Here is a 13,259-nt window from a genome sequence, read left to right on the forward strand (position 1 = left end):
AACAGACCAAGGAGCTCTAAATAGGAACACTTAAACTTTCAACTTAATTGCCTGACGAAGACTAACAGAAGAGCAGTTGAAATGTTGCGATCAATACACAACTATTAGCCTGACTCTTACATTGTGGGACAAACGATTAAATGTTCATTTATAGATTCTTAAACATGAGATATTTGAGGACTGGTTAAAACATGACAACTTTACGTCGATTTAAGTAGGTACCCTCCTTTTAGTGGGTCGTTAAGTATTCAGATATTCATGCTATTGTTTAGGTTCATTTGCGAATCAGTAGGGTTCTCGTCGGATTTCACTCTTAAATAAAAGACCGCTATATAAATCGGAACGCCCTATGATGACATGTGTGACAATTTTCTTTTGTTTATCGCCCAAAAACGAACAATAGCCCCAATTCCTAAAAATTTTGCTTTTAAATTCTTAACCACATAGCAAGGAACGCCGAATTTGAAAGGTATTATACCTTATACCATTATAAATATAAGCGAACTTAAACTGCGTATGCGAACGGCAAATGGCAAGAATTGAACTTTGTCGTCTGCCTTTCAGCTTTCAGAGTAGTAATGTGAAAATATCTGCTGTATTAGGAGCTGTCAGGCTCGAAGCTATATATTTCCTTAGATCGAACTTTGGAAAATTATCGGAATGTTCGCGAATGGACGACTTGCAAACACGCTTCACACGCATCGCTTTCCAAGCTCTCTCAATAAAGCTCACAAAACTACCTTTTTTATTTTATGCAAATCAAAATTGAAAACCCTTGGCGAAAATAACTTGAATGCATAAAATGTCTGCAGTCATTCTTCGGAAATCATGCTTCACACACGCCGATAAAAGATGGCTGTACATAAATTAAAACACCAATAACAAGAAGTAAAATGCGAACTTTGGCCTACAATCATCATATATGCTCATTCAAGGTCTCTTTTCAAAGCTCTGAAAATGCTCTATTTTAGCAAATACAAATCAAACTTGAGAACCTTGAGCGAAAATCTTGAAGTCATACAATGTGTTCAATCATTCTTTGTAGTTCATTAACACGTTAAAACAAAAGGATCCACTTGTAGACGCTGCCGCTCGAGGTCGCTTAATTGTGCTGTAGTTTCAGTCCTTTGAGTCTTCCTCCAAAAGATCTCACCTCTTCCAGAACGAACAAATCCGAACTTAGTCATTATGCTTTCTGTGGTTCTACGTGGCCCCCGAAGTGAATACCCAAAGAAATAAATCGAGCCTTCTATGCACAAAATCCAGCAGTAACACCCATTTCTGAATGACGCACTTACATCGACGTGAAGTTTTAATGTTATAAAATTTAAGATTTTCAGCGGAATTTTATGACGTGGTACCTTTGCCAAATGAAAATAAACCTTACGGTAAAATCACAACATTCTCCTCTAAAGAGAAAAGCAGAGATGTACGTATAGCCCCATACTATTCTAAAAAAATCCGTAGTCCCGAAAGCCAATTTTTTGTTTACGTCATTGTTTTCTTTATCCAGGAGCTGTATGCATAATGAAGTCGCCCTATGGAGCTGTACGGAATTTATCGGCTAACTGTTATGACTTGGTTCCCGTTACCAATTGAACTACAAACCTATTAATCAAATTACAACATTCCCTCTTGAAGAGAAAATTTCAGTCAATAAATTCCAAATTGCTGTAAGTTAAATACCCGAGATTAAATCATCACTCGCTTTCTCACCTGATATCACAGAACATGACTAAAAATCAAGTATCTAAATACTCTGACAACTTTCAATTGTGCTTCAACTACGATTCGTTGTCGTCCTCGAAGCATATTTCAAAATAAAATCAAAATGCTTAGAATTCGAATTCTTTCTTCACTGATATGTAAGTATGACATTGATTGCATCTTAATTAACTTTGCAACTCTACCTCACATTACGCTTAGTAAACATCAAACACCTCTTACCTCAGCAGGAGAAACTACAGACTATACAGGAGCGAGAGATGTTTAAAAAATAACCATAACCTTCGCCTAAACAGCAGATAAACACTCCAATTAAGTCAAAAATCACTTCCGCCCTTCTTCGGCCCAACATGCACTGCCCGGCTGGAAAGCGTCACTCCATAAAAGTAAATGAACGAAACCCGATCCTGTTGAACCCATGCGTGATGTGCGTGACTTTGATTTGAGGGTGGTCACGATAAGTTAAAACAAGCGAAATTTGTATGATAATTGCACACAATCATGAATATAGATCGCAAGATTGATCACGCTGGCTCAGTGCACCTCGCTCACGGTAATTAATTTTGATCCTGTATGAGTGAACCCTAATCTGAAGGATTTCTAATGTAGAATATACAAATAAAAGTTTATCTCGGTTTAAGGACTAGTTGATTTTCGTTTATTTTTTACAACTGTTTTCCCAGCCCCTACTCTTTTTACTTCTATGTCTTGTTTGTTCTGCGTCACTCGTGAACGAAACAGGTTGTTACAAAGAGGATAGTTGACAGACGTAATTGCAGATGGTGGTTGTAAGACTTGCAACAACCAACAACTCGTATCAAGAAATGGTCTCTTGTTCCGGCTCATCTTTTCACATTAAGTATTAAACAATAGTCATTTTGTTCTTTGAAGCGCTGAGGGACTTTGGCCGAAGCGACGCGAGAAAGTTTGTGACTAGTCGGAAAAAAAATTTTCTGCCAAATTGCAAAATTTTTTTCTCGGACAGTTTGTTATCATACTCGTAATAAATTTTGGTATCACTCGTATGATTACAGACCGGATTAGACTCCACTCAGTCCCATCACCATTACTTATTATGCACGCAAATAATTAATTCTGACTCTGCGTAGCGCGTGCGAGATTTGAACTGCTCTCCTACTATGAAAGATAAATCTGAGAGCTGCGAAGTCGTGATTCGGTAATCCGTCGAGCGAGAAAGTGAAAGTTTCCCCCGCCAACTTTCTCGCTGCTATTTTCTCCTCTCAAATGTTCTTTTCGCTGTCTGCATAGAAAATCATGATCGGACAGAGTAGAAAGGAACTGCTCGTAGTCTATGACTGCATGGCGAACGCCTCGCTTCCTTGGCTAAATGCATGCTCCCATCGTCAGTGCCTAGCGTAGGGCATCTCTGGATAAATAGTTAAAGATATCTTTGACCAGTTTAAAGCAAGATAAAAGCAAACAGAGGCGATATCATAGTTATAAGCTACCGCCTTCTAAGCGTTAATACTATTTTTTTATTTATTACAGTTTTCTCCAAATCATAAATTATAACACTGAATTAAAATAAATAAATGAATAAAGGTGGAGAGGGAAGCATCCAAAAAGCGCACCAGGCACCATGCGAGGGATGCTCCCCAGTAAACTAAAATATGATTAAAAAAATATCTATAATATGAAATTTAAAGAAGAAAAAATACATAAAAATATAAAATAAATCTAAATCTAAAATTAAAAATCTAAAAAATTCTACGATATAATCCGCTGAGAGTAGAACTAAGTATTACCAAAAAATTATATAACTTTATGCTCAAAGCTAGAAATACTAACAGATTTTCCTATACCACTGGGTAAGCTATTCCATTCATTGATAATGCGGAGTAAATAACTGTACTTAAAACTAATACTTCTACTATACATACAAACAAGGTCAAGAGAGTCATTTTCCTTAAATTATAATCTACATTACGTTTTTTACAGAATATCAACTTATCAGAAATATCTATATTGTAATGCTCTTTCATTAAATTAAATAAAAATACAACATCCCTGCTAAATCTCCTATTATATAAACTTTGTAAATCTAATTGTTTTAGTCTAATATTATAATCCTCGTTATACTTTAGGATAGACTTGGTTGCCCTCATCTGAATTGCCTCTATTCTATTATAATTAAGTTGAGTTTGAGGATTCCAGGTCTCACATGAATACTTAGGCAATGGTCTAACAAGACTACGGTATAATGTTCTTAATCTAGTAAAATCCTTAAAATCCATGCACGTTCTTTTCACCAAACCAAGAGCCTTATTAGCCTTAGCAGTTATAGAATCTATATGTGAATTCCATGATAAATTAGAGCTAGTAAGCAGACCTAAGTCCTCATATGTATATACACTTTCCAAACACTGATCATTTATGTAATAATCCCTAACAAGAGGACTCCTTTTCCTGGTGATTCTCATGATCTTACATCTCTTAGTACTAATTTTTATTTTATTATCCTCACACCAGTCAGAAATCGTATCCATGTCACCCTGAAAAGATGACATATCCTCTGGAGAATTGATAATCCTATATAATTTGCTATCATCAGCATATAAAAGCAATTGAACTATCCTTACCGATAACCCCTGGAAAATCACAAATATAAATAATAAAAAATAAAGGTCCCAACAGGGAGCCTTGAGGCACGCCAGAGGTAATTGTTAGCCAATCGGATACTTCCCCTTTTACAACCACTCTCTGCTGATAGTCAGTAAGATAATCTCTACACCACTCAAAAAGACTACCAGCAACTCCATACTTGTATAACTTAGTCAGAAGAATGGTGGGATTCACAAGGTCAAAGGCCTTAGCAAAATCGATAAACATCACATCAACTTGTCCACTGTTATCGAGGGCCTTAGACCAGTCATGATGTACCAAGAGAAGCTGTGTTGTACAGGATCTACCCCTTAGGAATCCATGATGATAAGTATTAATAAACTCAATAACTTTTCCATAAATTGTTCACCTTTATGCAACCGTCGCCCCTACCCGTCCTCCGCGCCATCTTTATTTGCACTGAATTTTTCTTTCCTTCAGCCTTTCCGAGCGCTTAAATTTTCCGCTCGTATGTTAATCGGAAACTGCGAAAATCCCTCATGTGTTCTGAAACTGTTGCGTCATTGTTCAAAAATGGCCACATAGGGCCATTTTTCGCTTGTACAACAAAGCCTATTGTTGTCAATGTTGAGCCACTTTTCTTGATTCTGCGTCACTCGTGAACAAAACAGGTTCTTACAAAGAGGATAGTTGACAGACGTAATTGCAGATGGTGGTTGTAAGACTTGTAAGTTAAGTAACAAACAACAAAAAAAGAAATTTCGTCTTTATTTAAGGGGGCTGGCGGGTGGAAAGAGGAAGCCATTAGAACTCAGAGCTAATCTTTGAAGCACGGACAAGAGTCAAAACTAGGGACCTGATTAAACGGTCTCTGATACTAAAGAACTCTCCCCCTCAAGACAACTTTACAGAACGTCACTATGTAGTTGCAGGTTAAACAAAAAACACACACAAAAGTAGAAAACATGCACACTCCATTTCGTACATCTTTTTATTGGGTCTATCACAAATTACACATAATCTTTCTTGGTATTCGGTCCATTAGTCATCCAGCTATGAAGCCAACAGCCTTTTGTCCGGGTTTAGTTTTGGGCCCAGACTTCGCCTCGCCCTGTTTTGTCAGAGCTAAGTACCAGGCAGAATTAAAAGTAGATAGGTAAGAATTGCGCTTCATTCCAAAAATCTCTTTGAAGACGCAAAACGTAAGTTTTAGATAAAACATACATTTTTGAGGACGTACGCTGTTCATTTGTATCGAGTTTCCGTGGTTTGATAAGAATTTTTATGTGAAACATAAAAAATTATTTTCGGAATTTCAATAATTATTTTGCCGAAAATGAAATAACAAAGAATATAGATCCCCCCCCCCCACCAAATTTGACATATTTACTTATTATTGGCCACGTTTGCCACTAAATACGTCATAATACTGAATAATTCTAATTTACCTCTTACCCCATTGGAAATCCATAGTAGTAGCTGCCGTTACAGCGGAGCGCTTCAGTCCTCTGATCTTGTTTCAATAAAGGTTTTACCCTGATTACTTAAGATAAAGTTATTACAACCACATAAATTGAGCTTTAAGATGATGAAAAATTTTCCTCGTTGAAATACATGTATTGCAAATGTTGTTTTCGTGCAGTTATTATATTTATTAAAGCATTTATCACCAAGAGAAAATAACTTATCGCAATATTCACAGACACATCCGTAGAGTTCATAACTGTAGGACCGTATCGTAACTAAGAGAATATAGTTTATGTCTAAAATTTTACTAACTGATGGGTTACTCGGGAAAAAAATAGTTTAAGATTCGTGTTGAGATGGAGGTGGGTATTTTTTAATTTCTGTGTTTAACTTTTGCATTTGTTGACTCCAGCCCAAGCTGTGTAGTTTTTTCGCCTCCAAAAATTCTTTAATCAAATAAACACCACATCCCTTAGAATATAAGTTAACATCGCTACAATTTCAGTTCTAAGACTACTAAAGTGAAACGTGTATTGAATTATATCTGATTAAAATCTCAGAAATTATAGATTAAAGTAATTAGAGACCCTACCTCTCTCCCTGACTGTAAATAAAATTTCAACGTTATTTTTGTTATTTAAAAGATTAAAGTTCCATGCATGTTAACTTAAACCCATGTTTATGATCGCTTGATTGGCTACTGAGAAGAAGTTAGGGCGAACCTGTCAGGCAAAACAAGTTTGCTCATTAAAGAAAAATTTTACCCAAAGAATAATGGGGGAAGGGCGGGCCCTCCCCTAGATCGGCCAATGATATGTTTTCTTTTGGTCTTTATTCCATCATAAGATAAAACTACATATCTTATGTTACAATGAATTGAAAAAACTACTGAAATCTACATACATATTATGAATTAAAAAGTATATCATTACAATAAATGGAGCTTAAATATCAACCTATTTACAAATGTGTTCATAAAGCGCTGTGTATTAATTTTCGGGCGCGCGCAGCCTTTTTTCCTGAGATTGTGTAGATATGTCTTTTGGACAGGAATGATATCTTTCAGGGGGTGGCAATCCGTTGATTTTAGTTTCTTCAAAATGTTTCTGTCTTGTTTGTTTAAAAGGTTCTTGATAAAAACTGGAAATGAGATAAAACCGCGTTTATGACATCGGTCTAAAAAATTTTGTACAACCGTAAGATCGGACTCAGATGCCCCATAGACTGAAAGTGCATAGCTAAAATTAGCCAAAACAATCGATATAAAAAGATGATCAATCTCTGCCTGAGAGTAATGTTCCTTTCTCAATGTTCGTAGGACGTGTAAACACTTGTTTGCTTTGACAAGCTTAGTTCTTACATGCTCATCAAATTTTCCATCACTCTGTAAAGTTACTCCTAGTAAAATGAAGCTATTACATTGGGGAATATTATTAATTGGAGAGTAGAGTACATTATGATTTTTCTTTCTAACAACCAGCTCTTTACATTTGCAAGGGTTGCAGACCATTCTATTGTCTTTACACCATGTTAAGAACTGTCCTACTAAGTCGGCAGACGGGTCACTATTCCTAGTGATAGGCGAAAGAATAGTGGAATCATCGGCATATTTAAAAAGCACAGGGCAACCATTAAAAAAAATCTCCAAATCGTTCAAAAATATATTAAAAAGATACGGTCCGCTTACACTACCTTGTGTGGTTCCTCTATTGACAAGTTTCCACTGTCCTAAAAAATTATAACTAACAACACGTTGTTGTCTTGCATAGAGGAAACTATGATACCAATTGATAATGTACGGATTTAGCGGTAGCTGTTTCAGTTTGGCAGACAAAATAGCATGGTTCACAAAATCGAAAGCCTTACTGAAGTCCATGGTAAAAATTCGCACTGCGCTATAGTCACTACTATCTAAATACTTGTATGTCTGGTGCTGGATAGCGAGCAAGGCATTTGTGCAACTACCCGCCTGTCTATATGCAAATTGGGTGTGGCTCAGGTTGCTCTCAATGACTGACTGTGCTTGTGTACGATACACGACCTTCTCAAACAACCGGGCAATAACGGGAGTAACATTAATACCACGGTAGTCTGAGTCCTCTATAGGCATGTTCACTTTGGGGAGAGGATTAACATTTGCCCTTTTCCAGGAGTCTGGCCATGTATGAGTAGACAGCGACAGATTCCAAACGTGAGTGACGATTGGTGTGAGTAGCTCAGCACAGTCTTCCAGATCCAGTACGGGAGGTCGTCTGGTCCCGTTGCGGTTTTCTTTACATGAACTAAGGTATTCCAGACACACCGCTCAGATATTTTCGGGGGCTTTACACTGTCCGGGATATCCATATCACTAGGTCTAACGTAAGTGTCATCATAGCACAGGTTGGCGAAGTAGTCGTTCAGACGAACTAGAGAGTTCTTGTCCAAATTTATCAACGATGACCTGCGACGCTGCGATAGGGCGTCCACGCCCTTCCACCACTCACCGCTACCAATGGCAGCCAGTTTTCTTCTGTTCTCGGTTATCAGCTCAGAAATGCGCTTATTAAATAAAGACAGGCGTTCCTTATTCTTTAAAGATATATGGGACTTAGTCCTCAGTATACACTTGACTAATGGGGACATCCAAACTGGGTCACGCGATGACATGCGTACAGATTTTTGCGGCATAAACTTATTCATCACTGCACGAATCTTTACCTCAAGCACCTCGACCGCCTTGTTTATGTCCACCTCATTGAGGACGTCACTCCAGTCCAGCGCAGCGAGTGCCATATAAAATGACTGTTTCCGATGTTCCCTACAGTCCCGCACAAGGACTTTGCGGCGCATAGGTTTAAGCTTTAATCCCGCCGGTAAAACAAAGCCTTCATGGTCTGTCTTAATAAGCATATGTATGGAATATGCTTGACCGAACAGATCCGCTCGGTTGGTCATACAGTTATCCAAGCACGCGTTACCCCGCGTGGGAAAATCAACCACGAAATCCCAGCCAGACAAAGCCTTAAATTCTTGCATATCCAAACGATTTACATCGCCACCACAGACAATAGCCGCTTCTGGGTGTTTGTTCAACACAAGGTCCACAAAAGATATTATATAATTAATTAAGTCGAGATCCCGGTAGCTATGCTTGGGAGGATTGTACAGGCCGCAAATTAGCATAATGTGATCGGACGGCAACTGCACTGTTAAAGCAATAAATTCATATATATTGGACCGATAGACATCCAAGACTTTAAGACTGTCTCTCACATAGACCGCAACACCCCCTTTTTTCCTTTTGTCCAAGTCTGCCCAACCTCTGTCCCGCCTGAACACATTGTAATTTGGGATATTCACCACGGCGTCCGGCATATTAGTGGAAAGATGAGTTTCACTGACAATACACACATCAATATCCTGAGATCTCAGGTCAGCCTCAAGCGCCACAGGTGCTCGTACACGACTTTTTGTTTTCGACAAACCACAAATGTTCGTAAACAAACATTTTGGGACAGCGAAACCCTTTGATTTAGAGGTGGATGTTTTGTCGGTTGTGTTGACACGCGGAATGTTAATTAAGTTACTCCGATCCACTTTCCGACCTTCAGCCTTGATGAAACGGCGGCCTTGCATCACCGGGATTTTCTTGGTTGAGATGGATCGTGAGATTCGAGCACTATGTTGGCCCACGGTATTTCAGAATGCCGAGTGACTTGAACTAAGATAGAACGGCCGGAGATGGCTTGAAAGCTTTGTTTCGGAGAGACAAGAGTTCAGAGCATTTCAAAGACGCTGGCTTAGTTCGCATTAACATCGGGTAGTTCTTATTAACTCCTCCGAAACTCCTGTCTATCTCTGGACCCGGTTGTGACTCTACGTCCATATCTATAGTGATATCTAGCGTGATATATTTCTCCGGTACTGCAAGCAAGGTTAGACCATGGACGCCCCACAACACCACCGGCCGGCGAACTCTAAATTTAGGAGTAGTAAACTTGGATAAAATATGTTTGAAAAGCCAAGGACTTTCAGCCCCCCTATAGTGACAATTGTAGCATTCTTGGGCAGCATTCAAAACGAAAAGAACACCAAAAATGGTAAATAGGCGAAGAGCTCCAGAAAACGTGGCAGCCATGTTGGCGCCTTTACATGTCATTACATGTCATTTTAACACAAGCACATTCCAAGTCGGACACTTATTACCTGGAAAGGAGTTAAGGACACCGCTTAATCAAATAGTTAACACATAGCTCCAATAAAAAATTTCCGTTTCAGTCTTGTTAGAGATTTTAGCCCATTTGAACTGAGTTCTCCCAAAATTTCCTTTCATAGGCGTTTCATGTTCGAGAGAGGAAAGTACAATGTAGGAGATTACAGACAACAAAAGGGAAACCTTTATATGTCCTAATCTTTTTATTTTACTGTATTTCATAGTATATTCATCTTTGTAAATATATAGTACAGTACAGAACAGTGATACTTTACCAATACTACATTTTGGTGCTTACTTTTACACATGTATATGAAGACAAAGGTTGATTATATTTTTAGTTGACAGGGGATGAATTAATGACCGGAAATTTTCATCACAATCTTTTAATGGATCTAACTAAAAGCATACGTTGGATACTTAGCAGCTTTCTACTCAGTCTCGAACTCGGTCGTCAAACATCTCCGATTTCGAGAAAAGGGGATTTTGCAGGGAACATCTGATGTGGGTGGCAGATCCTTGCTAAACTGATAACATCTAGCATCTAATTAGTTACCACCAGACAACAAAGCTAGTGCATACAGTTCTGATAACGTGTTTCAATTGCAAGAGAAATACTTGTAAAAAAAACCACTCAATCATCAGTGGAACTAATGGCAAATGGCAAACTACATTAGCAACTTTGAAAAGGAATCGCTTTGCAAGTAAATAAATTGAGTGAATAATAACAAGCCGTTAACAGAGTATTATGGCGGCAGACTTAAACATCATACTCATGATAGCATTGTCTGCTATAAGTCTTTCACGGTGAGGAATTCGAAAGTTTCCCCAGGGCACTGGCGTTCTTTTCCCAGGCAGATACCAAAAGTGATCGACAACCACCATAGTACTGCGTTCCACTACTTCCGTAATTCGTACACTTGTTAAATTACGTTCTACATTCTAGTTTAACTTAAACTCTAATTTCAGGAGGGAGCCTCACCTATAAGCCTTCATGGCTTCTTCAAACTTCCTCTCTTTTTCCTTTTCCTATTTTTCCCATGTATTATCTATGCAAATTAGCTTTGTTCTCCTTTTAATATGTAATAAGGGTAAATGATAAATAAATCAATCAATCAATTCCGTGAATCACTCCAAGCACTACAGTGTAGAGCAAACCGTCACGTTCAGCTTGTAGAAGTGAACACACAACGGCGGCACCAAAGTACAACGAACCATTAAGACATAAGAATATCCTGGATGAGTGATGCTCTATAATTGCCGAACAGAAATTCGCGATGAGAGGAGTAAAAATTGCAATAAGTAATTCATGGCTTTTTGGAGCAATTTTCATTTGGCCGGCGTAAACCATAAACCAAAGTAATAAGAACAGCCAATAATAACGAAGTTTTGCATCGTTATTAGCCAATGAGGTTTCAAACTACAGAAATTGGGGGCAAATGACCAGTGACGATTCTTTTTCGTTTGGCGTCTGATTTGTTTCGCACATTGTGCGAGTTTCTAGACCAATCACAGACCGAAATAAAGAAAACCAAAGCAGTATTGGATTACTTTTTACACTCAGTTAAGAAGTACTCTATATCAAAATTTCAATCAAACCACGAAAACTCGACAGCTATTCAGTGACTTAAGCTCATCCAAACCGAAAAACTTACGACCTCCTAAAAGTTATATCTCGTCTAGAGCTTTCTTTTCGGCTAAAACTAGAGTTTCGTGAGAGAAATTCCTAAAACTTCGAATTTTTTTCTTTTTGCCATCTGTTTCTTCGTGAAGGTCTTTCTAGTTTGTAGCCATAGCCGTCGTAAAACTTTACTTTAGCCTGTAAATGCAACAAGAAAAAACAAATCAAAATTAATGAACAAAAATTTCACATTTCCCAGGGTATGGTTTTCCGCAAAGTGATTGGAATTCGGAATGTCAATTTAATGAGAATAAAAACAAGGAGAACCTGAAGAAAAACGCCGAGGGAAAAGGCGCGGACCAACAACAAACTCAGCTGACGTGAGAACCAAGGTCCTGGATATAACCCAGCCACAATGGTGGGAAGCAAGCGTTCTCACAACAATACCTTCCCTGGTCCTCAGGTACATTCAGCAAGTATGATTCGTGAATACCTCTTAATTAAGTGCGTATGGTTTACAATGTTCTCCTACCAAGCGACTATTGTTCAAATACAAATAGCATATCTTAACATTGCTTAAGAACCAGTTAAATGAACACATTATTCGCTTTCCGGACGTTTGTTCGGTTTTCATATTTTCAAACAAACTACAAAAGATCGCTCCAAAAAAATACTGTTTTAAGAGGCGATCTCTGTAAGAGCGGTCCAGGGCATTTCGCATCGGAAAAAGTTTTCCCTCAAACTTTGCCCAATAAACTATCTTTGGTAACAAGTAAATAAAACCACATTAGTTTCTGGAAATACCTCAAAATTACATTTTTAGAGCTCTCAAAAGTCAAAGCTGCAAAAGGCCCTTTTTTGACCTCTTGCGACATCGAAAATTTCAAAAGTTGAATAGCCCGGTCCTCGTATCACACCGCATGCAACAAAAAATATTTTGTATTCTTAAAGCGTGTGATATACAAGGTGTATAAAATGCATTTCAATCTTGATATTCGTTTATTCAGAGGCTCGTCGTAATTGATTTAAAAACACTCGTTGGACAGCTTTCTGAAATTGGTTAAAAGTACTCTTTCTTTCTCGATTGATATTGCTCAAGTCCAGACCAGACCATTAAAAACTCTGCTTGATTTCTGCCAATAAGATGTTTGGCTGCAGAAAAATATATAAACATCTTGCACTTATTGATTTTCTTCGCCGAGGTGACTTCGAACTTTTAGCGATATTGCTAGCGTGACAGCCGATTATGCAAATTAGTTCATTGAGCAAACTCCGACCGTTTTATGTGAGTAGCTCAATAAATCTTAGATTTTAACCATTTTAAGTAGAAAATATAGAAGGACAGAGCTTTAAAACCACACCGATTAATACTTTAAGCATTTTAAAAGGCCAAAATTTGACAAATTTTATTATCTCGTGACGAAAGACGTCAACAACAACGTATCGAATATCATAATTTGATTAGCGCTCGCAAACTCTTTTTTAAAAATTTGGCTTCTGTTATTTCATATTTGAGTTCTGATGGCTTACGCTATTCAAACCTGCATGAACATTTCAAAATTAAACTACAGGATTCTATTCAGTGTAACCGGCGATAACAGCACACACTGAAATACACCGTGACCAGTGACTCTGTCACGTAATTCCATCGTGTAATTGTCCTGAATA

The 13,259-nt window shown here is 38.0% G+C and overlaps 2 protein-coding genes across 2 annotated transcripts in view; both read right to left on the reverse strand.

Moving 5' to 3' along the window:
- The window catches only part of LOC113677025 (uncharacterized), a 30,156-nt gene extending 20,763 nt beyond the window's left edge, over positions 1-9,393 (reverse strand). The window contains exon 1 of the mRNA XM_089182695.1: positions 8,476-9,393. Within this exon, the coding sequence (XP_089038821.1) occupies positions 8,476-9,393 (918 nt within the window). The remainder of the gene's footprint in view (positions 1-8,475) is intronic.
- A 761-nt stretch (positions 9,394-10,154) lies between these two features.
- Positions 10,155-13,259, reverse strand: part of LOC149053254 (uncharacterized) — a 41,372-nt gene continuing 38,267 nt past the window's right edge. The window contains exon 16 of the mRNA XM_089208918.1: positions 10,155-11,789. Coding sequence (XP_089065044.1) covers positions 11,785-11,789 — 5 coding nt within the window. The 3' untranslated portion in view covers positions 10,155-11,784. The remainder of the gene's footprint in view (positions 11,790-13,259) is intronic.

The sequence above is a fragment of the Pocillopora damicornis genome, chromosome 1, assembly GCF_964200805.1.
Source record: "Pocillopora damicornis chromosome 1, jaPocDami1.2, whole genome shotgun sequence".
Classification (NCBI taxonomy): domain Eukaryota; kingdom Metazoa; phylum Cnidaria; class Anthozoa; order Scleractinia; family Pocilloporidae; genus Pocillopora; species Pocillopora damicornis.